Genomic DNA, 25,869 nt, shown 5'->3' on the forward strand with positions numbered 1-25,869 from the left:
CAGGCGGTTCCAACATTAGAACTGCACTCTTCCACCCGTCTCCAATACACACCACACCAGCCTCCATACACCAGTTGAAAGGTAGCCAAGATGTTTAAAAAGGAGTGAGTATTCCGGTCCCGTCAAATGAACAGCCCTCTCCACGAGCTCTCCGCCAAACAAATCCTAGCCCTCATGCGGCTCTCAGACGAGGCCAATTTCAATCAAGCACTCCCAGTCCATGAAGAATGAATGAAGACTGACCAGACCCTCTCTCCTCTTCACAAAACAGCATATCCTCGGCGCCCAAGTCCAAGCTCAAGTCCTCCGTCCAACGGTCCCTGCGCGGGTCCCTCCTCTCGACCTACCCGCTCCTCAATCCCTACATCGATGAGGTCCTCCCCAAGAAGGCCTCCCTCGAGCAGATGAAGCTGCCTGACCGTGCATCTCTGTACGTCATCGACGGCGAGCCTGTGTTCTTCCAGCATGACGGCGGCACCCTCCTCCCACACCTGCGGCTCGTCCACCGCTTCCCTGCCGCCTTCCCCACCGTACGCATAGATCGTGGCGCCATCCGCTTCGTGCTGAGCGGGGCCACTCTCATGGCGCCGGGTCTGACGAGTAAAGGCGGCCGCCTGCCGGAGCCGCGTGATGGGGACGAGGGCGTGGATGAGGACGGCCGCTGGAGCCGTGAGCTGGACAAGGAGGAGCCCGTGGTCATCACGGCGGAGGGCAAGGAGCATGCGTGTGCCGTGGGCCTGCTGGTCGCTGGGACGAAGGAGGTGAAGGAGAAGGGCAAGGGCCCGGTGGTCGAGGAGGCGCATTTCCTCGGTGACGGGCTGTGGAAGCTGAACCTGGACTGAAGAGTTCTCGTGGTTTTGGGTGGGACATGGAATAACAGCGACTGACAATCTGGTCTTGGATGAGATACTCCAAGCACAGGTGGAGGTGAGCCTTTGTATACACGGTGGGGCGTTCAGAGAGCCAATGCAGCGAGACATGTCTCTCGGGCTGGGGCTGTGGGATGGATGGGACCATAGTGCTTGTCAAGGGTAGCAGGTCCTCAAGCGTCCTTGACTTGTACAACTCATACTATCCGCTGCCCTCTACTATAGCAAGAGTTTGGATGGCTTGCAGGGTTCACGACCATTCCATTATGGATCTGAATATAATCCAAGACGATTTGACTGATCATGCCAACTCGGGAGCACTCAACTGCTTCGAGTTCTCAGCACTGGCTTCTTCACGAACAACTGAAGAACTCCACTGCTTCTTGTCAAAACACCACCGCTTGTTTTCTTCTTTATCTGAGCTTCCTTCGTAAGGTGCTTGTTGAGTATTATCTGTTTGGGTGATGTTCCTGTGGTATTTCGCTTTTTCTGTGAGGAGCAGCAGCAACAGATGGTTGGGCTGATACCCGATTTTCTTATGGCACATCATGTGTAGCAATCTATCCGCATCCTACCCAAGAGCTTTTTCAGGAGCAGGTGTGACCAGAGTGTGAAGAGAAATCAGGCAATACGCATTCTCGGGGGTGGTATTGACAGCTCTTTGCCCTGCGCCACCCAAGGCCACGGATCGTTTTGCTTACCCCCGAGTACTTACTGTACGATGCTTCTTCTCCACACGGTATGTCTTTGAAGAGAGATAGATTCCAAGATCTTCATCATCTTACCCAACTCTAGGGTCGCGTACGTCAAAGCCTGCCACGTAATTAGCTACTGAGTCCTCTGCCGGAACCTTCGACCCAGAGAGTTGGTTTTTACACATGCCTGCATCGGGAATGTGTTCCCCGTGGCTCAAACAAGAGTATAGACTACACGTTCCTCTCGCAGAGGGACATCCAGGTGGACACGCACAGGTCAGCCCAGCCAATATCCTCACCAATCCTGATGAATTGGGTCGTTCTTCCTAAAATGCTATTCTACTATATAACATCCCGGTGTTCAATCCAAGATTCTATCTATAGTCGTCGGATTCGCAGAGAATACGTCAACGCTGCCACCTTAGGTTTTCAGCGGGCCATCGCCATTACTCTACACAGGAGGGCCAGGACAAACCATCAGGAGGACGGCCGAGTCACACAGTGCTGAGTATTTAGCGACTTCTCCTCTGTCATATACGCAACAAAGTGGCCTCATCGCTAGCATGTCACAAGAAGCATAGGAGCCATGAAATTGTAGTCACAATTGAATGAATTCTGGACCTGCCTTGACAGACCATATGATGGGTATGGTGACTATGAAAAAAACAAACAAAAACATAATCATAAGCCTCAATCTCAGTCAGAACCTTGACCGGTGCAAAGGTGATATCACAACTCTCATTCTCAGTCAGAACCATGATTGGTGCAAAGACGGAATTGCGATCATCACCTCAGTCGGAACCTTCCACGGTGCAAAGATGAGGGGGGAAATAGAGGAAAAGGAAGAAGGAGGAGTGAGAAGACCTCATGTTCGCAGAAACCCATCCCTGAGCGGAGAATGTGTGAGTGAATATGGCTCAAGGATGGATCTGGAGAAGGCGAACCACCTAAAGGCGGATGCGCCGCTGGAACATGTGACGGAAGAGCTCGAGGGCGAAGTCGACGTCAATGTCCCGGTACAGCTGTGTCATGAGGGGACCAGGGCAGTTGGCGTTGACGAAGGTGAGAATCTTGTCCTTCATCGGAGCCTCATGATCAGGGAAGGTGGAGTGGAGGAGGGTGTAGGCGGCTCCATAGTTGTGAAGCATTGCCCGGTGACGGTCCTCGGCGCCGGGGATGTTCTGCTCCAGGACCTCATAGTCATAGACAGACATCCAGGTGGCGTTGTCCAAGAAGTGCTCATCCAGCGCCGTCCTCAGCCAGCCCAGAACTTTGACCATGTGAAATCGGTCGGCCAGGATGAAGAGTCTGATAAGGTTGTAGAACTGCTCCTCACGAAGGCCGAGCTGGATGCGCGGGGCCGTTCCATTGGTCCGGACGAATAGGTTGAGCCGGACGAAGTCTTCCACTTCGAGATCGTCGAAGTGGATGGTATAATCATTGGACTCCAGGAAGGGGCCCCGCATCGCCGCCTCGAAATACGCGCCGAAGTCGCTGAATAGCTTGCGACTGAGTAAATACTCAGTCCAGTTCTTGACTCGGCCATCCTCCAAAATGTTGGCACACAGGATCCGAAGCTTCGGACTGGATGAAGATTATTAGCCAATGCCACAGAGAGAGGTGAATCAACCAGATGCTATGCTTACCCCTGGTCGCAGAAGAGAATGTACGCGATGAAATCGCAAAACATCTCGGGTGGCGTCATCTGGGTGTATGCCTGTCAAGAGCAAGTCAGTATTAAGTCACGTACAAGAAGTCAGGGAAAAGAGAATAAAGAACTTACCACCCCACCAGCCGGGCCGGTGTACGGCACCACCTCGACGGGAGGGCTGCGAGAGCCCTCCTCGCCGTTGGTGGCGACGACACCGCCCTTGTTGTTGTTGGTGGTGGTGGACATTTTGGCTGGGTTGGGATGTTAGAGGTTGATGGTGACTGGAGAGAAGATTGACTGTGAGAACGGTGCTGATCGTAAAGACGAAAGACTGGGTGTGAGGAAGGTGAAATGTGATGGTAACTGAAGAAGAAGATTGAATGTGAGAACTGTGCTGTGTTGGTTATGGAAACGGTGTGATGTGATGGCTGCAGAAGGAAAAAGAAAATTCAATCAGCATTGCAGGAGGAGTGAGGGTGCATTTATATATCAAGAGGCTGCCCCATGCCATGATGTCGACTTCATGAAGTTTCCGGAAGATGTGACGATCAGATAGGGAAGAATGTGTGATTGAGCTGCACAGCCATTGTTGAGGGGAATGCAGAAGGCTGCGGAAGGTGCCAGAGGTGATGGGGAATGACGACGAGGCTAGCAACAAGGCTGGGGGCATGGATGAGGAGGAGGACATACCAGCTTCAGAAGACGCCAGCGCCTTCTTCTTCCACCATCCTCTGGCAGGTACCGGCACCTACCAGAGGCGACCACCCCAATATGGCCCATCAAGGGCAGGGGGGTGGCCACACCATATCATATATGACCCCAAAGCTGGTCCTTTGCAAGCCAGCTTGGAGAGAAGCTTGAGGGAGAAAGTCTGAAATCAAGCAGGGGCGATGGGCGACGTGACCCTTGTATATATAGTAGACACCCAGGACGCACGGACCACCTTGTGCACGTGGGTTTGCATGTTTTAGAAGCACATAGACATCCACAGGAATATTCGCATAGGTTCTATTGGGTGTACTGTTGTAGGGAGATGTGATTTTTGGTGATTTTTTTGTCAACATTGAAGGTGGGGCGCGGCGTGATTGGCTGCCAGTGTGCTAACCAAGCCATCAGACGAGACATAAAATAGAACAATGGGAAACAATGGTAGCAGCTTGGCTTCGAAGGGATTCTAGCATGATCGCTTTCCAGGTGGACAGCTATGGAAGGGAAATGAGTAAGAGAGAGCGCACCATGGAGGGCCTTCTCGAAGATGGTGAAGCCACAAGAGAGATCATAGACAGAACAACCTCGAAATCTTTGGCAAGAAACACAATTCTAAGCAATGCTGCTACCAGACACATCGAAGGCATCTACACCCTCTGACACCTTCTTCAGCATACGATCCGAAGAAGGAGACATGAGACTAGAACGGTTTCTAACGGCGCTTTCGAGAGAGACCTCGATAGAGGAAGGCATCATGATACTACGAGATGGAGGAAGTGACGGGAAAACAAGTCGAAAAGGAAGAGAGAGTTATTGGAGATTACGCCAGCAGGTACTCATTCCTCAACGAGATTAACGAACACGTAATACCCTCAATGTTTACTTTGTTTACATGTATAATCTTGATCGAGATTACGGTTCTGGTCCCTTATTGCCTTGTATATTCGTTCAGCGTAGAAGTTGCTTTTGGAAGACAATATTTGTCAAGCGGTGTCCTGGCACCATTTTGACACTACCATATTCAGGTGGCCAACTCTGTGCCGCAGAAGATCACGCGCTATGCCATTCACGACCCTGATGTTCTCCTCAGCACGAACGCCAAGTTGACGCTGAGACCACTTCGACCTTTCAATGAGTCCAGGGCGACAACCACAGATCATTTGCTGATAAAAAAGTACGACTTCCACTTGGAATTGGGGTAGGACATAATTGATGGCTATATCACGCTCGATGTACATTGCTTGATGTCATGATAGAGATTGGTCGAATTCACGTTACAGGATCGCGTCTCCCAACATCCAATGCCCCGCCAAGGGACACATACGTGAACTCGAATGGATCAAAAATCTAGCTAACAACTAGTCTGAATACAGTCTGTTCGAGGTCAAAGAGTTCGGCGCCGAAGCAAGGTCAGTAAGCGTGTCTGTTGCTCCTTGCCGATACTCAAAGTAATCTTGGCGGCCAAACATAACCTCGAGGAATCAGGCACCTACACATTGGATTGCTTGTGCTCAGACGCTGAGGGAAGGTAATCATGGTTACCGACAGACGAAGGCAGTGATCGAACTTGTACGATATACACTGTTGATGCGCACACATGGCTGATGAGTTGTGTGGCAAGCAGTAATTACTATGGCCAGTCTACGACAGCACGACACACCGAGATCACGTACGGTGGGATTGCCCGCTGGCCATGAGAAGATGAAGAAAGTTATCGAGCTGTGGCATCGTCTGATAGACCCATTGTCGCAATATCAACATTAAAGAGCGGGAGCAATACAGGAAGATGCCAATAAAGAACGAGAGGGTATATGTTTATTTTTTCACCGAAGTAAGGAGACCTCGAGAGTGACAGCAACTAACATTGCTGACTAACTCTCTCCACGACAAGACGCATATTAGATCTCAATATGAGCGGCAGACTCGCAGCACGTGGGGCGTTCAGGTCGTGATCTGCGAGAGAATTTCGCTTACGCTCCCTTCTCGGTCGCCTCTCCGTCGGTCGAGATCTCAACGGTAATGGACGTCTCCTGCGAGATGGAGCCGTAGCGATCCTTGGCATCCTGCCACTTATCCCCAAACCTCTCGTAGACCTCGTCGATTGCCTCCTTGAACTTGGCCTCGGTAAGCTTGCGGACGGTGCTCCCTTTCGCGGTCCGAACGAACTCGCCAGCTGGAACCAGCAGGACATGCGTCTTGGCCACGCGGATATGCATCTGTGCCTTTTCGTTGGCGGGCTGGATTGCCTGGTTCCAGATGTCGACAGCCAGGTCTCGTGATACTGGAACGCCCTCGGTGAGCTCGATCAGCGCGAGGGGCTGTTGGTGCATGGCGCCAACGAGGATCGCGGCGCGGGCTTTGGGATGGCTGATGATGGACCGCTCGATGGGGCCTGGGTGCCCATTGACGCCCGTAGAGAAGGAGATGAGGTCGTCCTTACGGCACACAAACTTCCAGGCGAACTTGGCCTTGGCTGGATCTGGATGGGGTGTCCAAAGATCGCCCGTCCGCCACTCTGGATACGGCGGCGAGCTGGTGGAGGGATCGATGTCTTGTCGGGCGTGCCAGCTTGCGATGGGCGCCGACTTTTCTGTAATCACCATGACAAATTCGTACAGCTCCTGCGCGAGACCTTCTTCTGAGACGTAGTCAGCGTTTTCGACATGGCGGAATTCGTAGCCCTCTGTGAACACATCAAAGTAGTTGTATTCAAAGTCTTCGTTATCGGCCTCGAGTTGTGGCGCGAACAGCGACTCAGTCGCGCCCCAAGCATTCTGTATTTTCGTGTGTTTTGCCCATACGCTCGCGGCGAACTTTGAAAGCACGGCTGTTCCATCCACCGAGTGTAGTGTCAGCCAACAGAGCGCAGCCAAGGTACGATTCACGAGTGTCAATAGGGGCGCTGCTTACCACCACCAAAACAGACGTGTTCAAAAGGCCTGATGAAGTCTCCAGCGTCGGGCCGGCGAGAAAGATCTTCCATCATCCATGGCGTCATTATTCCCTTCGTAACTTTGGCCTGCGGGAGGATCTGGCAAAGGTCGCTCGGGCTCACGCCATGGTGCCTGAAGCCTGGAATGACTATTGCTCTGCCGAAAACAGAAAGACACTGCGAGACTTTGGATCAGCTTTGAATTCTCAGTGCCAACGTAGAACCACTTGTGCTCTCTTACCATCATAAAGCCAGCAGAGATGGCATGTGCAGGCGATGTATTGAGCAGATACCTTACGCCCTCGCCAGGATGTGTCAGTAGTAGACAATGTTTTCTTCCCTGGACATCATCAAGCAGCAACTGACGATCTTGCGTCGCCATGAATCTGTGATTCCACACGATGGGTTTCTGCACAAGGATGCTTTAGTATGAAGTCACCAGCGAGAAAGCCCCAGTGGTCGTTTGGCAAAAGTGATCACTTAGCTTACCGGGTCTCCTGTCGTTCCACTCGTATGTAGGACCACATATGGGTCGTGTTCGGCTTCTTCGTACGTCTTGGTGTAAGGCCAGTGAGGCACCTCATCGGCGTCCAGGAGATCGTCCAATTCAGGAATGACGGCGTGCTTCATCGGTCTGTCCGCCAGGATGTCGCGGACATGGACTCCAAGCGCCGAAAGAAATGCTTTGCAGTCAGTCTGCTCCATCAAGGAGAGGTGGACTGCCTTGCTATTCACCTGCGACGAAAACAACACCTTGTGCCCTGTTTTACAGACTGCCATCTGGATCATGTGGTAGCGGATGTCTGCCACGCCGAGGTACGCCACGGTCTCGAAAGAGGTCGACTTCCCAATAGTCGAGTCGATGAACCATGCCAGCTTGTTGATTGCATTTGCAAAGCGGCCGATAGATATATCTTCGAAACCCTTGGACAGATCATAGTCGTCTATGGGAAGAGAGCACCACGGGCTATTCGGCTCCTCCCGTGCTCTCTGGTCGATGTAGGCTGGAAGTAACCTTCGACCACAGTCTGCAGGGAAATCTTTACCATCTTTCCACATGGTGTGCGATGGTATGGATACTCCTCTTTCTTGTTTGTGTGTCCGTGTGCGTGTGTGTATGTTTGTGTCAATGTCCGAAAGCTGTATTCTCTCTCTCACTCTCCCGAAACTGCATGTGAACAAGATAGCTAGGGCTGCTCCCTCCTAAAAGGCCGCAGGATTCTTGAGATTATAGCAGGTCAAGTATGTCCTAGGACAGCATGAGTTGTCACTTTTGTACTGCAAACATTTCCCCTTTCGGTACGTATCTTCCAGGGGGGAAAGAAGATAGTGCGACACCAAGTGGAGTGCACTCCCCATGCTGATCAACCGGATTTACCGTGGACACAACTCTTCGGTGACGTGCTACAAATGAATGGCCGTGGTCCTGTGGGCCAGGGAATATTGCTTTCTAAGTGGCAAGCCGTAACCCCGTCACTGAAAGGCGAGATGTCTCTCGGGGGGTTGGGGTGGACTGAGTACGACTGTAACCCCAGAAGAAAGAGCCAAAAGAAAGAGAGATGCGGTGACCTTTCTCGCAGGTTGCTCTTGGAGCTGGGGAATTATGTACTAGTATAGGTGACCAGAGCTAGCTACATAGTACCTAGCTTGGGAGAGATCACATCTCAGGCCCGAGAAATAAATATGTGCCGCAGCCACATCCCACCTGAGCCGTACCTACGACCATTGGCCATGGCAGGGTGACTAAGGCTGTTCTATGTGGACAGCCCAGGACAGGGTCGTAACATCCTGGAAGAGCAGGTTTAGGGACTGTTGGACCCGGAGGAGGCAAGACGTTTCGCCCGGTCCAACGGATTCAGAAGTGGTGAAAGACGTGAAGCCACAAGCAAGAACACTTGCGTGGTGGTTGGAGGAGGAGACCTAAACATACATGGCCACAAGAATTCTGGGCCCTAATCTCCCCATCAAGGCTGCAGGCCGAAGCCGAACATGAGGCGTACAGAGAGCACGGCCCCTGATGTGGCCAGCCCCGTGGAAGTTGTTCATCAGCAGACAACATCCTTTAATTTGGTTGGTAAGGCAAGGGCGCACGTCGAATAGACAGATACATGTGGCTCTCCTCCAGATCTCACCTGTTGAGGTGCGGAAGACCCCGCACCTCAAGAGGCTCGAGCGCAGCAAAGCATATAGTAGGCAGGGTTCGCGGTTATTGGGCCTGCTTATGATGACCATAAGGCCTCGTAGACCTTCTTCACGATCGCGTGGACTGAAGCTGTGAGCGGGTGCCCCCAAGAGTGGTGTGGACGACGGATGAGGGTGTCGTAAAAGTACCACTACTAAGTATAGCTGACTAGAAGAATGTCGTTGAGCAATCCAGCGCCCAGCAATAACAGGGCATCCTCGGCCAGTTACCCCTGGTTAGCTTGCCGTGCTTGCCACCTTCCCGTGGTGCGTGCGGGTAAGCATGACAGGGTAGACCTTGGGCTCGCCTAATGCTTTCCCCAGGAGCTTGGGCCGCTGAGAAATTTCCTCCCACGACAAACAATCAACAACAACTTGGCCTGCCTTCTTTTACTCAACGCTGTTATTGGGACTCAAACTCCTGCGGCGTCGAGGAGTAATTCAGCGTATGGCGTGACGGTGCATACATGGGAGCAATCCCTTCTTTCAAGAGCCAGATGGGTATGCATAATGGTATTTTTGACTTGAAGCTTGGAATCAACTACTTGCAGCTATGTCTCTGCCTGCGTCAAGTCCTGCTCAATTCAACGTGACGCCATATGGTCCTTTCTCTTCCTCTCTTCTCACGTCTAAAGGGTACGTACATGCTTTCTTATATATACACATTGCGCACTGCCTCCATGCATGCTCGAAGGATGAACCATATATTCACACTGCGAGGACCACCATTACCTATTGTGTGTGGCGGTCCTGTGAGCGGTACAACACTGAAAATTCTGACTACAGCACCCCCTCGTCACCTTTTACTTCTTCAGTATCATTGCATCCATGGCTGCGGCTAACCATGATACAGTCCCTTCTTAGATGGCCGACAACTGTCAGTGTAGGCCTTTGGCAGTGCTTCGTCATAAGCCTAGACTTGCGGTCTCTGCACACTTGATACCTCATGGCCGTGGCGGTCCGGGTGTCTTGCCATCCTGCCACGTTTTCTAATCATGATCCGTGACGATGAGATGAATGTAGCTCACTAGAGACCAAAGGTAAGATTACATAGCCAGCTAGCTCAAGTTATCGTAACATAGCATTAATACCTGTCATGTCTCTGCTGCCGGTCTCCAAAAGTGTACAAGGTATCTGACCGTACAGGTATTTAACCGAGCTCTTTCTCTGTCAACGCCATATCGTTCAACTCGTCCCTATCTGTGCGTCCCTATCTGTCCATTCTTACGACTCCACGAGCCTCCCATCTAGCCAATGCACTGCTGTCTCTTTCCCATACAGCTCTGGCCTCTTCCTAAGAGTCTGTACCGCCACTCCTAAACGTGGCACAAAGAGCAGCGTAGTAGTGGGTAAGGTCCAGCACGTTTTGCGGAAGGCTTGTCGCCTGAATGATGCTGCGCACCTTGACGGCACCCTCGTCCTCGATCAGTGTGCGAATCGTGTGCAGGAGCTCTGGGCTGAACTCGCTGTACCATCGGTACTGCCAGGTCACGAGGCGGATCGTCGCCGCCACCGTGTCCCGCGTATTCTTCTGCCTCTCGTGTACCCTTAGAATGCCCGTCAGCGCCTTGGGGCTGAAGCGCTGCATCAGACAACCCCGGTAAGCTTCGACCGCCTCCTCGGTGTGCTGCAGACGCTCGGCGAGGGAGCCTAGGATTTCCCACTCCTCAGCGGACTTCTTGTATTGCATGGACTGTGCCCGAAACTGAGCCATTTGTGTCCGCCAGATTGTGTAGACACGTAGGTCTTCGTAGAGCACCATAAACAGGCTGTCCAACCAGCGTTCACAGAGGCGCTTGTTGTTGAGGCGAGAAAGATGCTCCTCGGGCTGAGAAGTTACTCCCTGCTCATCATGATTAGCTACGCTGTGAACAGAGTGGCGTTCATTAATATTGAGACTCACATTCTCCTCGGCCTTGGCCTCAGTGGGCTCAGCCGCGCTGGTAGGCTTCTCCAACTTTTCCCCGTGACCGTTGGTTGCTGAGCCTTCCACATTGTCCGCTGATTTTCCCTCCGCTTCCGCGTTGTTCTCATCATCATCATCCGAGCGGTCCCCATTTGTCGCAGGCTCCGGCGTCCCTCGGATCACATCAGTGCTGGCACCTCGCTTCGACGGCGTGCCCGATTCTTGCTTCTCGGTCCGATACTCGTCCTCCATAACAAACACATTGCTTCGGATCTTCAGCAGCTGGTCCCAACCAATCTTCGCAGTCATCTCCGTCAATATGCTATACGCTTTCTTGAAGGTTCCGCGGTAAGAGGCAGCCCGAAGGTTGAGGAGACTGGGCTCCACTTGCTCCGAGTACCTTGACTCTGGCTCGCTGTCGATCTCGTCAAGCCTTGTCTCTGGCAGGGTCGGTAGGTAGACATCCTTTGGTTCGGGCATTAGGGGTGTGTCCTTGTCCTGGTACGTGAACATGGGACAAGAGTTCAAGATCGTCAGCGCATTCTCCCAATCCTCCATGGCGACATAAACTTCCGCAAGCCTAGCCCAGGTCCCAAACTCGCTTGGCGCCGCAATCGTGCTCCGGTCGGCACAACCCAGGGCTAGGCGGAGACGCTCTTCCTTTTGCTCCGGTGTAGCAGCAGTCTGGGCCTTCTTAAGCAAGAAATGGGCCTGTGTATCGAGCATCACGTAGTCCATTGGCCTCTCCTTGAGCGCAGAGTGTAAGACTTTGACACCCTCGACCTCCTCGTTCCCCATGAACAGGACCTTTGCCAGTAAGGACGCCACCTCAGTGTTTTGTGTGCGCAGCTTCTCAAAGAGATTGATGCCTGACGCGTAGCGACCAGTGGTTTCGAAATACTTCAAGAGGCCCGTGGTGAGGTGATTCGAGACAATGTTTGGTACCTGGACGACCGAGTCGGAGCCGAGTTGCCAGCCTGTCGCAGGGTCAGTACTTCATCAAGTGGCGGGCCCTAGAATTGATGACTTGCCTCTGAAGAATAGTTGCTCGGCAGCGCCCAAGAGTCTTTGCTCGGTCTCCGTGTTGGTTACTGGATTGAATCGTCGCACGCCCATGATCTTCCTGATGGTATCACCACTGCCGTCGTCGGCGTACGAGTAGGCGCGCAGGACGCTGCAGAGGTACGTCTCGAGCCAAAGTTCATCCGTAGCCTTCCTCTTCTCGCCGCGCTCATCGACGCAGTAGCTCTCGACAGTGCCGGGAATGGTGACATGAACTCGCATATCCAATCTGGAGAAAGCATTGTAACAACTATTCGCGCTGCTGTCAGCTCGCCATCCCGTGAAATTAACGAGGGGGCGTTGAAGCGTACCAATATACGCCCTCGACAATTTTCGCGGTTTGCGGTTGTCCGTGCTCTTTATAGGTAAGGGTGTTTATATATGCTGCAAGACTTGCGGAGGACGAAGCATCGACGCCGGTGACATGGTGATAGACTCCAATCTAGTAGAGGGTCAGAGCCAATTTGCAATGTTGTCGTTTCGATCGGGTGGGTGACCAGCGTACATGTTTGACAGCATTTCTCTGTGGCTGCTTGAGGAGATGAACCAGATCTGGCGGGCCCAGCTCACGAAGGGAGATAAGGGATTCGGTGCGAGCTTCGACAGATTCGTGGAGGACCTCCTCCGTAATCCTGCAGGGGAACGGACAACCAGGTCAGCCAAGCACGCAAGAGCTATGCGCCAAGTCAGCTGGAGGATAAGTAGGCAATGGCTCACTCTGGAACAGCTGGAGCAACCATGGCGATGGTGTGGGAGTTGTCCCCTTCCTGGGTTACAGGGTCGAAAAGGATATGTCTGCTTGTTCGCGCCCGGTCAACTCAAAAGATCGCAGTGAACACGTACTCGGTGTACGAGGTTGCGGTCGAAGAATTGGACACTGCGGGAACGGCCAGCAGACCGAGTTCACTGGGCTGGTAACGACAGAAAAGAAGAATTGCGATGCGACCTGAACTGGTATCTGTGATTTTGGTAGTGGGAGGGACGTAGAACAGACACAAAGAAGTTGGTGGTTATTGACCAACACGTAAGTAGTACCAGGAAGCTGTCAGGTATGAACAGCAAGTCGCAGCTCTGCCACTTGCGACGAGTACTTGCGCACTGCCAGGGGAGCTGGAGGGCCTGGAATGTGTTGCAGTAAGTGGGTTTGGTGGGGTGTCCCTGGCAAGCAGGGGCCTTATTTTGGTATTGAGCAGGAAACCAGATACGTAGTGGCTTCCGCGGGCTTGCGGCAGGCACTCAAATTGCCAACAGCAGTCAAGCCGCGTGCCTGGCGGTTCGTACATAGCCAAATTACTATACACTTATGTACTGATGTTCTTTATGACTTCACGTTCACGATACCTAGCGCGTTGGGCGCTGGTGGTCTCGAAACCAATTTCTGATGCTGCATGATACGGATTTCTTGTCCACAGATCCAGCGCGATGGTGAGTGCAACATCGATCGACTTGCGCGAAAGTCGACGCGTCTTCGCTGCTATGCATTTCACTAACGCGATGCGCGCAGCCTGCCTTCTCAGCCATCAATCTTGAGCCCGAGGACAGCATCGAGGAGGAAGTTGATGTCTCCCGGGAGCTCCAGGTACGAACGAACTTCTCCCCAGATCACTGCGGTCCTCAATTACTGACACAGCCACAGGTCGACGATGCCCTGAAGCTCTTCCAGAACGCCCTCAAGCTTCATGCCCAAGGGCCCCGGTTCTTCGACGATGCTGCGGCTGCTTACGACGATCTCTTCCTGTCCGACATCTTCAAACTCCCCGAGAGTGCTACCGAATATGAGCGAACAGAGCGACAACAGCATCCTTTCCTTCCTCTCGAATCCTCGCTTGCCTCGGGCCTCGATGCGGCTGGTACATACGCCGATGGCAGCGAGTCGAGTCTTCCACAGGCATTATTTCTCTCATATAAGAATCATGGGCAGTTCATACTGGACAGAATAAAATCAAGAGCACGTCGAGCTGGAAAATCTGCGCACGAGGTATTCGAAGACCCTGTGGTGATGAGCGATGCTCGCAAGGCAATAGACGATTTTAACGCTGCGTTGGATCGAGACCCGTCCGACGCCGAGTTGTGGAGGCGTACCGCAAGGACAGCTGCATTCCTTAACAGCGCCCGCATGAGTCGATATTGTCTTGAAGCCGCAATTGAATTGGATGATGACCCTGCCGTCGTCGATGTGGAACCACCATCCCTCGCCGAAGGCTTTGCTGGAGAACAGCTGAAAGACCAACTGTGCGTCCTGGGTGATGATGTTTCCCTTACACACCCTAGCATCAAAACATACTTGGAGAAGGAGATGCCGCCTCTCCTCAAGCGGCATATTGATCCCGTCCCTTTCTTGCCCAACCCGACCATACAATTGGGTGAACGCAAGGAGTTGTTGGACATCAGTCTCCCGAGACCAGTAATACAGCTCTCAAGCTTATCATGGGCGCAGCTGGGCATGGCTCTAGTCCAATTCGTCAAGGAAACTGGGTTTTCCGCACAGGGCGTCTTGATCCAGTTACCAGAGGGTCATGAGCACCACGAAGACGATGTTGCGAGCATGGACGTCGACGAGCAGACTCCCGCCCCTGCAGACGTGCCTCAGACGCTCGCTGAGGGAACAGCAGCCAGTTCGCCAGCAGGTACGAAGGCACTCACCAAGGATGGGCCACCAGAAAATGACGCCAACGAAAGTAATATCACGAACGCAGACAATCGACAGCGAAGCGTATCCCTGCCATCTCGAAAGCGATCTGTCTCTGTAGCTGGTCTGCCTGAGCCTGCTGAGGAAGAAAATGGAGACACAAAAAGGTCCAAGCGGATAAGGAGGCGAGACACCCTCGCCGAAGAGGCGGTCGACGAGACTACTTTGCGCGCAGCACAGCTGCAGCCCTTCCAAGGCGCCGACCAAAACCTCTTTCAGTTGACAAAGAACATACTCGAGAACCTAGGCGTATCAGACAGAACCACCGTTGATAGGATAGGAGAGATCCTCGATTCATGTGCATTGGAAGAGCGAACTTCAAAAATCACTCATACTGCCAGCATCGACCTGCGGGATTCATTGGCAACATTCGATGAGGAGACTGCGAGCGTCTTCCTCAACAAGTCGGAAACGACCGCTTTAGGGATGAACGCCTTCTTGGAGCACACAAAGTCCGGTGCGCAGCGCGTTTCTGAACCGGCTGTGTTGAACGAGTCAGTGGGCCTCGGGAGCTTCATCAAGAAGATGAATGCAGCGTACATAGCCGCTCAAGATGTGGCCTTTGAGTGGCTCGTCACCATGTCTCGAAGCTATACCTCCAAGAAGTGGTCTGAGGAGCTGAAAACTGCGGTCGTCCAGACTATCAGCCACTATGATGAGGCCATATACGAACGGATGCATCACGAGCTCCGTCGGATCGAAGACAACACTGATTACGATGATCAATTGGTCGAGTTGGATAATCTCGTGCAGATGCTTTTCGAAGTCTATCTTGATGTTTACGAGCGTATCACCGATCCGAACAGCCGCGTTGACCAAGTCATCAGAGTGGGAACAAAAATTCGTCTAGGTCGCTGGTTGGATCTGGCATCGGAGCTCAGCCGCTCACGACCACTTGACTCTGGTCATCAATTATCTCAGCGTTTCCTTTGGGCTTGTGTCTTCTCGACAACGCTGGCCGATAACATTTCCCGAGATCACATACTTGCATGCTGGCATAGTCTGCGGGACTACCTAGCAGCGACAGGCCATGACAAGATCGAGCTGCCCAACAATGCTGTCATGCCGGATGTCTCCGCTGCCGAGGCTGATCGAGAAATTAGCAAGCTCACGACTATGGACTTCTTCCTCGGCCTGTTCCAGGAGGAGATGACGGATGCTGTCGCAGTGATTGAGACTCTTGAGCCAGTGCTGAATCCAGAGACAGTCTTCATTGCGGCTGACAAGGAGGACTCTTCAACTGACGAGAACCAGACGGATAATGAGCAGCCCTCCAAGGTCTCCATTAAGGAGTGTGCCAATCAAGGCCTGAAGGACCTCTGGAGATTCCTTGTCGCGAGCAGCACTGATCTCAGGCTTCTTCTATGGTCCCGCTTGAGCGATGCTTACGGCTCGATCAATTACTCAACAAAACAGTTCTCTTGTCTTCTCAGAAGTATCGAGATGGTGATTAACGACATGGACAGCGAGGCATACTTGAGCACCCCTCAAGACTCACGCAGAATACACCTTCTGAAGTTGACTAGGTCAATACACGACATGATGGTATCTGCCCTCTCGCTGGCTCTCAATGATAACACCGCATTTGATATCATCGACGAGGACCATCTCAGGTCTACATCATCTGCTTTAGCTAGGCTGAGCTGCTTCGTGCACGTCGCAGTCATGCAGGAAGACGAGTTCACCCTTGGCATAGCCCCCGCACCTTCAAAATCGTCCGCTTACAACGAACTACTTGAAAGTTTGCGAGATCTCCAGGTCAGGACGTGGACCTTGCAGTACTGCCTCATCAAAGTGGGCATCCACCAAAATGCGTCCATCTTCAAGACGCCCGATAGTGATTTGGCCGATTTTTTGAACGCTGTCCATCAAGTCCTGGGCCTGCGGAAATCATGCAGCTCATCCAACAAGGTATTCTTGAAGATGATGCGCATAGAGCTCTTGAAGCAAAGAAACATCGAGAATTGGGAAGACTACCTGGGACAGGTTCTCTACGATCTCCACGGGCTGAAGCTGGGCGTAGGCATCTGGGAGGTGCAAGATCACGGCTGCACGCCAGAGAAGCTCGAGAAACGCCCGGCAATGCAGCTTGTCGAGAAGATCATGTTGCTGGCGAACCGTATGTCGATGAAGGATCTGCTGAAATCGGATCTCAAGAATACCATCGAACACATGCAAGGTGCCATTGGTCAGGCCAAGTCCAGCACGCCCATGATCCACAACCTCCGCAATTTCCAGGAATATATCAAGAAGCCCATACATCCTCTGCGATTGTATCAGGCTCTTGATGGTACTGTGCCCCTTGACGCTATGACCGTCAATACGCCCGAGGCGTCACTTGCCAAGAGCGGCTGGTTCTTTCTGCTGGGAATGATAGCTCTGACAAAGTTCAAAGGCGTCGACCTGAATCGTCGCCAGACCCCAGGCGCTACTGATGATCTACGCATTGGTGCGACATTCCTGCGTCTGCAGCTACAATTTACGCCGGACATGTGGGAAGCATGGTTCAGACTTGCCGAATGTTTCGATTATGAATTGGACGAAGCCGTCCTGTGGTCTGCTGATAAGATGAACAAGGAGCGGAATGAGTTGCTCAAATTCCAGCGCCAAGCGATTCACTGCTACACTCTGGCGCTGTCTCATTCTCAGTCCTGGACCCCTGAGACCACCGAAGATGAGCAGAAGCTCTGCCAGCTTTATTACAATTTCGCCATGCGCATGTATGCGTCGAGTCGGGAACCCTTTGCCATGGAGCCCTTCCAGCACCGCGATCATGCTCGCTTCTACCCGGAGTCGAACGGCAGCGGAACCTTCCAAAAACCCTTACACAAGGAGATGACGGACTTCGAGGTCTGGAAATACGCAGCTGCCCTGTTCAGGAAGGCAATGAAGGGACGGCCCAAGGATTGGAAGAATCCCTACATGCTGTCCAAATGCCTCTGGAAGATGTACCAGAAGCCGATTGAGTCCCTGGAGCCCAAGGACCAAAAGGCAAGGCCGACTGTCGCAGCACTCATCGCAGCTCTAGAGAAAGCGGTCGAGGTAGTATCGCTTCTTCCCAAGCCTCGCCACGGCCAGGATCCAATCTTGGAGCCGCATTACAAGATCGTCTCGGTACTGTGCAAGCTTGTGAGTCGCGAGGAGATGTCGGTGCAAGAGGCCACAGATGTTCTCCAGCGCCAGCCCAACTCGCCTCATCGCGGCGAGAAGGCCACAGTTGAGTCCCTAGATGATTGGGAGGGCTACGTTATTGAGACCTTGCGACACCTGCGTGATAAGGACAAGTCACACTGGCAGCACCGCATAATTATGCGGCACGCTCGCATGATTTACGACCCCAAGGAGAATGATTCTCCAAGCCAGTTCATAGAAGCTCAGGCGGCTTTTGCGGTACTGCGAGAACACATGGTGACCAAGACGATGGCCATCAATGTGTGGAAGTGCGATGCCGAACGTCCAGGACGGCACCATGTTTTCACAGAGCAGTATGTGCGGTATATAATACATCTGCTAACTCTCACGCATGATCGTGTGAACATGGAAGCACTTTTGAGAAAAATCCGGAAGAAGGGTGCGGACTTCTACCACTTCATCGACCTGTGGGCCAGCTGTGTGCAAGCGTACACGAAGCTTCTACGGCGTACATACAAGATTCATCCTGTCGAGGAGGACGTGTTCAAGAACATGAGTCCCGAGGAGTTTGAGATTTTGGCAGAACGAGTCTCGGACTGGACTGGCAAGGAGGACAGAGATCACCACGCGCTGAGCGCCATGAAGGATACCATTGAACTTAAGAAGCTAAACGGAGGCTTGACCAAGGCCGGCATGATCGACGACCTCATCAACGACTGTTATTCGGTACTCTACCTGGCCATTGCCGACGAGCTACCAGGGCCAGAACCGTCGAAAGTCATCGAGGAGCGCAATCGTGTCGCGGGCTTGGAGGCGAATGTGCAAACTGACAAGGATCAATTCAATGGCCTGCTGCACCCTAATGGCCTCGCCAAGAAAGAGGAGACCGGCGCGGGTCGTGCGTCCAGTGAAACGCCTTCTCATGGCGCTGGCAATGGTGAAAAGATGGAGAGATCTGCTTCCAACAATGCAGCGGAGGGCAGTAGTGCGGTCCGTCGCAGACTGGTCGGCGTCCGACGTGCCGACATCCTCCGCAAGGCCGAGCAAGCTGTGTTGCGAGCCACCGAGCAGCCTCCGCCTAAATCTGCCGTCAGTGAGCGATCGAGCAGCCGGAAGTCACGCCGTGGTAGTATGGCGAGTGGGAAGCACGCTACGGGATCCCGCCGTGGTGGAGATGACAGCGAGGGTGAGGATGTGGACATGAAGGATGATAATGAGACCGACTCGAGGCAACGAAGTGGTGACGGCACAGCAGACCTCGAGACGGCGGGCAACGGCGATGTTGAGAGTGAGATGGGCAGCCCGAGACCCGAGCATGACGATGCAGACGACGAGAGCGACCTTAGTGATGTTCCGAGCGAGTTTGATCAGGATATCTCAGAAACATTGATGTTCCCAAACTTGCGAAGGAGCGTGGACAACTCGATCGCAGCCTCGAACAGATCTGGGAGTACATCTGGTTCCGGAAGTGAGGATGGCGATGACGAGCAGGACGAGGAGGAGGATGAGGAGGAAGTAGAGGACAACACTATGGACGTGAACGCCGAGGATCAAGACCACGAAATGGCGGACCTGCACACTGCCGAGGAGGGGGAGGGCGATGAGGTCAGGGACGATGGAGCGGAAGAGACCGGATAGGCAACACCATCTCACCAATTTTTCTTCTTCTTCACAACATACGCGAGAAAGGGGGTTTCGCGGTATCATCAACGCCCCTGACCGAAGTGTGACGAGGTTGCAATGTGGCTAAGAGACCTTTCATAGCAGGACATTAGGCACTGCTGATGTCTGTCCCACCAGCAGTTATGCCCACTTAGTAAGATTTGGATATTTGCACCACGCCATGTTCAGCCGACCCAACTTCTGCCCAGGTCTCTATCTCCACTAGCATCTGCTCTTCATACAATCCAGCTTGTATCAGCGTGTTCGCCGGCAAGATCCCTGCACATTTCATCCTCCAGCCGTGCTCCCTACTCACTACATCGGCATCTTGAGCATCTCGCAAGATTACTCGCGTCCTAACAATGTCACTCATGGATGAGCCGAGGGCCTTGAGTGCCCCCTCGACTATGTCCAGGACCCAGACTGCCTGGCTGGCGGCCGAAGCACCACCCACGCAAGAAAGTGATGAGATGCTGGGCGGTGGGTTGGCTGTGGTTCCCGAGATGTGAATGCGTGGTCCTATACGCACGGCGCGGCAATACCCCTACGAAGATTTCTTTGAGTGCTGTGGAACCACAAGAGTTAAGAGTGGCACGGACGAACTCACACAAATGGGCTCCCATTTACTTCCTGTCATATATTCCACGCTTTGGCCTTTTTCGATGGCTTCCCTGACCCTTCGAGCTTGGTCTGTCTGGGCCAAATGATGGCTTAAATCGCCCGCAGCGGTGAGAAATGGTGGCCGTCGATACTCGTCGCCACTGTCACCGGGAATGTCCTTCAACCCTTCCTGAGCCCTTGCGATGAGAGCTCGATCCTCCGAGTCAAGCTGGAAGGAGAAGACGCCTAGGATCTTCTCGGCATACGCCCCCGAGTCTGCGTTGAGCCTTGTTCCGACGATCACGGCCCTGACGCCTGGGATGTCGAGCACCCACCTCGTCGCAACTGCTGCCACAGACACCCCATGCTTCCTTGCCACGGCGTCCAAGGCCCTGAGGACAGCCTGAAAAGGACCCCAGCCGCCAGCAGCATTGATAAAACGGAGATATTTGCGTAGCGACCAGTTCAGCGAGCTCGGGTCAGCGGGCTGAGGCGCGTCCAGCCACTTCTCACTCAAGAAGCCTCCCAGGAGCGTCCCGTAGCAGAGAAGCCCCACATTGCGCTCTACACAGAGGGCACTCATCCGTCCACGGACAACACGCCGATCAAGCACGGAACAGGAGACCTGGTTTGTGGCGATGGGGAAGCCCGTGTCGAGCAGCATGGCCAAGTGTGCAGCGTCCACATTGGTGAGGCCGATGTGGGCTATCTTTCCTGCGGCACGGAGATGGGTGAGGTGCGTCAGATTATGGATATACGTGTCGTCTGTGTAATCCCAGGCATGGTACTGGAGCAGCGCGATCTGTTTCTGCTGCATCCGCTCGAGAGCGCGGTCTACAGCTTCTTGGGCCCTTTGTAGGGTTTTGGTGCCGTCCTCGGCCGGGCACCACTTGGTGAACGCTGTCATCTTCCCGTTTGTGGGATGGGTGTTGTGGTGGTGGCCTACAACGAGCTCGGAATCCCCATACTGGTCGGCCATGTCGAAGCAGTCCAGACCGCTGTCGATTCTGGGGCAGATAGAGGGCACGCTCAATCTGTGGTCTCACAAGGCTTTGATGCACGCATGGGCACTTACAGAATATCCATGGCGGCAGAGGCATTTTCAATATCCACCTTTTGATCATGTCCGCCAGCCAGCTGCCAAAGACCGTTGATTATTCGAGGAATTTCGAGGGAGCCTGCTACTATCGTCCGCTCAAGGCGAATCATCCTGCTGTGGCTTGCCATGTAATAACGAGAGAGTTAAGAAAGCCGAGGAACTCAAACCAGTGGTTTCTATTCTCAAGGTCAGATACAGATGGTGAATGCTTATCTGGACTTGCTCAATGATGATGTTCTCCCTGAGCCCGCACAGGGCAAATCACTAAGTACTTTAAGCATTTATGATGTGGATCCACCAGGGCTACGTACAGTTACGGTGAGCCAAACCCCCTTCAGCGGCTTGTTCTACAGTGGTGCATGCCGAGCGGGTTGTCGCTCTGGGGCAGGCCACCCTCTCTGCGCTGCAGGTGCTGGGACTGAGGCAAGGCCCTTTCTGCGCGATGTGCAATTCGAACTTGCTTTTGGAATTCACATATAATCCCATCAAGACTCATCAATGCGATCCTTGAACCAGGGAATTGGCCTCAACTCTGAACACCTTTCGCAACATCTCCCAGTGCCACCACGCTGGAGCACACGCGCAACAGGTAAACCCCACGGCCACGCCTACCTATCGCCAGTCAGTATTGGATGGCTGCCTCAACAGAGGCGTGATTGTTAGTTTTCAGGTTGACGCAGTCAGAAAGACTCTTCACCAACAGCTCTTCAGCTGACTAGCGGGTTGGAAAAGAATGCATGGCGGGTTTCTAGACGTTGCCTCTATCAAAATGTGTAACTCTAATGATAGGAATAATGGAAGTATCCAGTGACTCCCTATCGAATACTCTTTGATGGCACGACATGTTCCATCTCCCACAATCTCAGCCCCTACCGCTCCGGAACCCACCGTCGAAAGCCTGTATTCTGCGCTCTTTCTCCCTTTAAGTTATGTTCTCTTTAGTTATATTCTCCTGAGCCGTTGTCTTGTGCACCTAGGTTGTCATTTCCTCATCGATGCCTCCAGGGAATCAAAAGAAGGGGTAAAAGGAAAGGACCAAGGCTCGTCGCCATTCATCGTTCCTTTTTCGAGACTAGAGACGGCTCAAGATGGATGGAAGCTCAGGTCGCCACATGTTGTTGATAAGAGGCTGAGCATTCACCATTTCAGGCCGGAGCTGGTCGATCGCAGTGACGCCCAGCAGCGCCATGCCGATGGTGAGCTCTTCGGTGAGGACTAGACAATTCACACGCCCGAGGATGTCAGCAGCCGCACGATACAGTCTGATCAGCGCTCACCATAAGCTTGACGCAAAAAAAAAAAACCATATATCAGCACTTACTGTCGACCAGCTTCTGCACTCCTGCTGAGCCATAAGCAGCCATGGCGTAGAGGAATGGCCGTCCGAAACCCACAGCAGTGGCGCCCAGCGCCAGGGCCTTGAGGATATCAGCACCGTCTCGGCAACCACCATCTATATACACCTCCAGCTTCTCGAGGACCTCTGGGCAGTATGCCCTGATCTCCAGCAGCGTGGCCAGCCCGTTCGGGGCGGAATGTTGCTGCCGACCCCCGTGATTACTGAGCAGGATACCCTGACAGTCGTTCTCGGCAGCCAGCCTTGCGTCTTCGGCCGTCTGGATGCCCTTTAGGACGATGGGACCAGACCACTCCTTTCGGATCCACTCCAGGTCCTCCCAGTTGACCATGGGACTCAGCTGCCCGGGGACAGGGCGCGCACCCACCGCAGGAGCGTACTTGTTCTCGTTGCCTTCTGCTCCGGCGGGCTGCGAGGTGGTGCTGTGGTCTTTTCCGTCTTCCAGAGACTCTTCTGCCTGCTTACGACGGTCCGCTGTCCTCTTGCCAAGGACGTTCGTGTCAACGGTGATGAACAGGCCCCTGTAGCCGGCCTCTTTAACTCTCTGTACGAGCTCGACGGCCTTTTGCCTGTCCGTCGGGATGTACAGCTGGAAGAACAACCTCGCCGGGTTCTCCTCGGCCCCGCCCACTTTTACGAGCTCCTGGGCATGGAAGTCCATAATGTCCCCCCACGTCTTGGAGCTGGCCGTAGAGATGACGGCGTGCACGCCCTTGCGCACCAGACCATGCATCATCTCTATCTCCGCGCCGGGGTGCGCCATGCCCATCGTCCCCGTGGCCCCGACAAAGAACGGCACGACGGATGGGTGGCCCAGGAACGAGGTGCGCGCCGACACGCTCGCGACGTTGCGCATGACGCGCGGGCGGAACGTCACCTGGCCCCATGAGTCGAGGTTGCCCTGCATCGAGTGGCCCGAGTTGGCGCTGCTCGAGATGTAGGTCCATGACCGCCGGTTCAGGACCTTCTTGGCCTCGGAGCGAAAGTCGGATGCACGCACACATAAGGCTAGTGGGCGCACCTTCTTGCTGTCGGCGGCGGCGGCGGTGGTTACGGCCTCAGGTACCGCAATGCTGAGCGCCTTGGCTGTAGAGGGGTCTAGCTCGCCGAGGTTGCTGCCGTCTGGCAGGTCCTGGAGGACCTCTACCGAGTGAATCTTGTCAAATTCTGGTGTAGCGTCCTGATCCAGTAGGAATAATAATTAATCATTTGATACAGCTGCGCAAGTGGGGAATGACTTGTACTGGCGAAGCATGAATAAAAACTCACAGCTCCAGCTTGTCTGAGCAAGATCGCACGACCTCCTGGGTGCTTGTCTAGGAATTTGGTCACATCATAGACTCTGCCGTGTATAACCATCCAGCACGAGTCTGGGGCCTTGTGCTTGGCCACCTCAGAGCCGCTCAACATGATGGTGTCGGTGTTGAAGTCGTTGTTTTTCGGAGATCTGTTGAGTTGGAGAATTTACGCTACCGTCGTGATGATTTCAAATCTGAGGGCGGCAATTATGGCCAGACATTGCCTTGCTTGACTTTGAGCTTCATGTAGATGAGACAAAAGTCGGAGGAGGTAGAGAAATATGAATGGGAATAAAAGAGATATCCGACAAGAGTCTGGTGTGTATGATTGATGAAATCGCTATTACCGTTAGACGGGGCTGGTATTGATATGCGGGGAAGGATGCGAACCCGGCGCAGGAAGGGCGGCGGAAGAAGTTGGGGAAGGGGAGAGGGGGATAATCAAAACAGATATTTTGAGGGGCTATCTATCATGATCTCCTCAAGTTAGAACCTCCTCTTCTTCAAAGTTTCCCTTTTCTTCGCCCCATATGAAACATTTGGCCATGATAAAACTTGCAGAGCCGTCCTATAATGCGAGTTTCTGTCATAAGTAAATACCAATCAGCACATTTCGGATACAAGTATGAGCACGGAGAATCCTAGCACCTCAGTTCGTGGAATCGTGGTGTAATTTGAAAATATTGGAGCCTTGATTCTTGAGACCATGCTGGGCAAATCATCAAGACATGCAAGCAAGTCACGCTATGGAGAGTCGGAGTAACGCAAATTGTCTACCTAATGATAGGTCGCTCCACTGCCTGAGTACCTATACTGACCCATATTTCCGTGCTCGTCTGCTCCTTGCTCCGCGCATATGCTAGGGCTGGTGTCCTATGTACTCGCTGACGTCCAGGTCTTACTCCATGTGCCGTTCCCACTAACAATGTTCACAAACTCCTGCGCAATGATTCGATCCGTCTGTTCTGAGGGGTGCAGTGTGTCGTACCACATGTAGCTGTCCCGTACGGATGAGTTGTCACAGGGACTACCGCATTGAGCAATGGACGAGGTCACGTTCAGAGGCACCGTGCCATTGAGGTACTCTGATGGGTTGTGCCAGATGTCGCTCAGCTATATAAATTTTGTAAGCATTCATAAAGCATAAATAATTCAGGAAGTCAATAGCATGAACGAGGGCTTGCCCTTACCAGTGCGTGAACATCGTATATCGTAAATGAACTCTCGGGATATCGATCAGAGATCAAAACTTCATACGGCGACTGGAAGTTGTAGATCGAGTTGACGAGTGCAACATACTCGCGCATCTTTTCGCTTACAAGTGTTCTGCCATTCCCGCCAGTGAGTTATTTATTTTGCTGAGGCAGACCACACAAGACGGAGATGAGATACAGACAACAAGTAGGAAGAAAGGCACGTACACGTTGGTGCTGTATTGATCCTCGTTCAGCCAATAGTGAGAATCAATCACCCCTCCGTTCTCTGGCAGGGCGTACATCGGAGTATAGTCGAGAGGCGCTATGTTCAGGAGCACAAAATTGCGTGCCCCTACCCCGTACAATACATCGAGCTGCTCATAGACGCAGCTGATGTAGTCCAGGATCGTCAGGTTCAGTCGATTGTCCGTGAAGAATGCAGCTATCTTCGAGTTAGGAAAAGCTGCCTGTAGGCATTAAGACAGATGAAGGAAGAAGAAAAGCACTCACCTGGGCCGAGATCATTGGTGCCAATCCAAATTGCACTGTTCCCAAGGATTCAGTAAAAGTATCGCCTCACTGACGGAAAACCAAGAAAAAGGTCTGCCTACTAGATTGTCTCATTGGCCGAGTCAACCAGGGATCCATTGCCGACGTACGCGTTGTCTTCGAGAAACAAAGGCACCTGGTTTTGTTTTACACCATTTCGAGTCGATGGAGAGAAGTAAGTATCACAAACAGCTCCCGAGACTGCATAATCGTAAAGGTTGATCCCGGTGTATTGTTGTATGTACTCGGTCCAGATTCGGCCGCCGGTCGTGGTATCATTGGA

General features: G+C 53.0%; 9 protein-coding genes across 9 annotated transcripts; 3 read left to right on the forward strand and 6 right to left on the reverse strand.

The window, feature by feature from the left end:
* Positions 1 to 90: 90 nt before the first annotated feature.
* On the forward strand, positions 91 to 842 carry M406DRAFT_337929 (uncharacterized protein; the record flags this gene model as incomplete). The annotated part of the gene is made up of 2 exons (XM_040921307.1): positions 91 to 104; positions 272 to 842. The coding sequence occupies 2 exons, from the start codon at positions 91 to 93 to the stop codon at positions 840 to 842; spliced, it is 585 nt and encodes a 194-aa protein (XP_040778019.1).
* Positions 843 to 2,511: 1,669 nt separating this feature from the next.
* On the reverse strand, positions 2,512 to 3,461 carry M406DRAFT_328166 (uncharacterized protein; the record flags this gene model as incomplete). The annotated part of the gene is made up of 3 exons (XM_040920289.1): positions 2,512 to 3,148; positions 3,211 to 3,281; positions 3,348 to 3,461. The coding sequence occupies 3 exons, from the start codon at positions 3,459 to 3,461 to the stop codon at positions 2,512 to 2,514; spliced, it is 822 nt and encodes a 273-aa protein (XP_040778020.1).
* A 1,229-nt stretch (positions 3,462 to 4,690) lies between these two features.
* On the forward strand, positions 4,691 to 5,620 carry M406DRAFT_328167 (uncharacterized protein; the record flags this gene model as incomplete). Its single annotated transcript, XM_040920290.1, has 4 exons — positions 4,691 to 4,786; positions 4,949 to 5,121; positions 5,297 to 5,332; positions 5,548 to 5,620. The coding sequence occupies 4 exons, from the start codon at positions 4,691 to 4,693 to the stop codon at positions 5,618 to 5,620; spliced, it is 378 nt and encodes a 125-aa protein (XP_040778021.1).
* Positions 5,621 to 5,642: 22 nt separating this feature from the next.
* M406DRAFT_350388 (acetyl-CoA synthetase-like protein) lies at positions 5,643 to 7,914 on the reverse strand (the record flags this gene model as incomplete). Its single annotated transcript, XM_040922546.1, has 4 exons — positions 5,643 to 6,750; positions 6,834 to 7,032; positions 7,097 to 7,264; positions 7,345 to 7,914. 4 exons carry the CDS (start codon positions 7,912 to 7,914, stop codon positions 5,894 to 5,896), a joined length of 1,794 nt encoding a protein of 597 aa, XP_040778022.1. The 3' UTR covers positions 5,643 to 5,893.
* Positions 7,915 to 10,059: 2,145 nt separating this feature from the next.
* On the reverse strand, positions 10,060 to 13,067 carry M406DRAFT_89636 (uncharacterized protein). The gene is made up of 6 exons (XM_040926155.1): positions 12,722 to 13,067; positions 12,510 to 12,636; positions 12,316 to 12,446; positions 11,970 to 12,254; positions 11,030 to 11,936; positions 10,060 to 10,879 (listed from the first exon to the last, which is right to left on the reverse strand). Exons 1-6 carry the CDS (start codon positions 12,742 to 12,744, stop codon positions 10,331 to 10,333), a joined length of 2,022 nt encoding a protein of 673 aa, XP_040778023.1. The 5' UTR covers positions 12,745 to 13,067; the 3' UTR covers positions 10,060 to 10,330.
* Positions 13,068 to 13,511: 444 nt separating this feature from the next.
* On the forward strand, positions 13,512 to 19,463 carry M406DRAFT_253037 (histone transcription regulator 3; the record flags this gene model as incomplete). The annotated part of the gene is made up of 3 exons (XM_040916875.1): positions 13,512 to 13,583; positions 13,641 to 18,963; positions 19,258 to 19,463. Coding segments are annotated over 3 exons (5,601 nt in total), but the record flags the coding sequence as incomplete, so codon positions are not given.
* Positions 19,464 to 19,638: 175 nt separating this feature from the next.
* M406DRAFT_252026 (Aldo/keto reductase) lies at positions 19,639 to 21,296 on the reverse strand (the record flags this gene model as incomplete). Its single annotated transcript, XM_040916806.1, has 3 exons — positions 19,639 to 20,031; positions 20,095 to 21,094; positions 21,163 to 21,296. The coding sequence occupies 3 exons, from the start codon at positions 21,294 to 21,296 to the stop codon at positions 19,639 to 19,641; spliced, it is 1,527 nt and encodes a 508-aa protein (XP_040778025.1).
* A 609-nt stretch (positions 21,297 to 21,905) lies between these two features.
* Positions 21,906 to 24,103, reverse strand: M406DRAFT_274528 (L-lactate dehydrogenase). Its single transcript, XM_040918224.1, has 3 exons — positions 23,813 to 24,103; positions 22,508 to 23,723; positions 21,906 to 22,401 (listed from the first exon to the last, which is right to left on the reverse strand). The coding sequence occupies exons 1-3, from the start codon at positions 23,951 to 23,953 to the stop codon at positions 22,259 to 22,261; spliced, it is 1,500 nt and encodes a 499-aa protein (XP_040778026.1). The 5' UTR covers positions 23,954 to 24,103; the 3' UTR covers positions 21,906 to 22,258.
* A 611-nt stretch (positions 24,104 to 24,714) lies between these two features.
* On the reverse strand, positions 24,715 to 25,869 carry M406DRAFT_40615 (family 16 carbohydrate esterase; the record flags this gene model as incomplete). Its single annotated transcript, XM_040924142.1, has 5 exons — positions 24,715 to 24,954; positions 25,032 to 25,167; positions 25,263 to 25,479; positions 25,548 to 25,582; positions 25,649 to 25,869. Coding segments are annotated over 5 exons (849 nt in total), but the record flags the coding sequence as incomplete, so codon positions are not given.

Source organism: Cryphonectria parasitica, assembly GCF_011745365.1.
Source record: "Cryphonectria parasitica EP155 unplaced genomic scaffold M406scaffold_3, whole genome shotgun sequence".
Taxonomy (NCBI): domain Eukaryota; kingdom Fungi; phylum Ascomycota; class Sordariomycetes; order Diaporthales; family Cryphonectriaceae; genus Cryphonectria; species Cryphonectria parasitica.

Bases quoted from the DNA above. Each gene is read 5' to 3' on its own strand.
- M406DRAFT_89636 (XM_040926155.1), bottom strand. From the start codon at position 12,744: ATGGTTGCTCCAGCTGTTCCAGA. The intron at 12,637-12,721 runs GTGAGCCATTGC...GTTCCCCTGCAG, and splicing joins GTTGCTCCAGCTGTTCCAGA to GATTACGGAGGAGGTCCTCC. The intron at 11,937-11,969 runs GTCATCAATTCT...CACTTGATGAAG, and splicing joins CAACTATTCTTCAGAGGCAA to TACTGACCCTGCGACAGGCT.
- M406DRAFT_274528 (XM_040918224.1), bottom strand. From the start codon at position 23,953: ATGTTGAGCGGCTCTGAGGTGGCCAAGCACAAGGCCCCAGACTCGTGC. The intron at 23,724-23,812 runs GTGAGTTTTTAT...CTACTGGATCAG, and splicing joins TGCTCAGACAAGCTGGAGCT to GACGCTACACCAGAATTTGA. The intron at 22,402-22,507 runs GTAAGTGCTGAT...TGAATTGTCTAG, and splicing joins AGTGCAGAAGCTGGTCGACA to TCCTCACCGAAGAGCTCACC.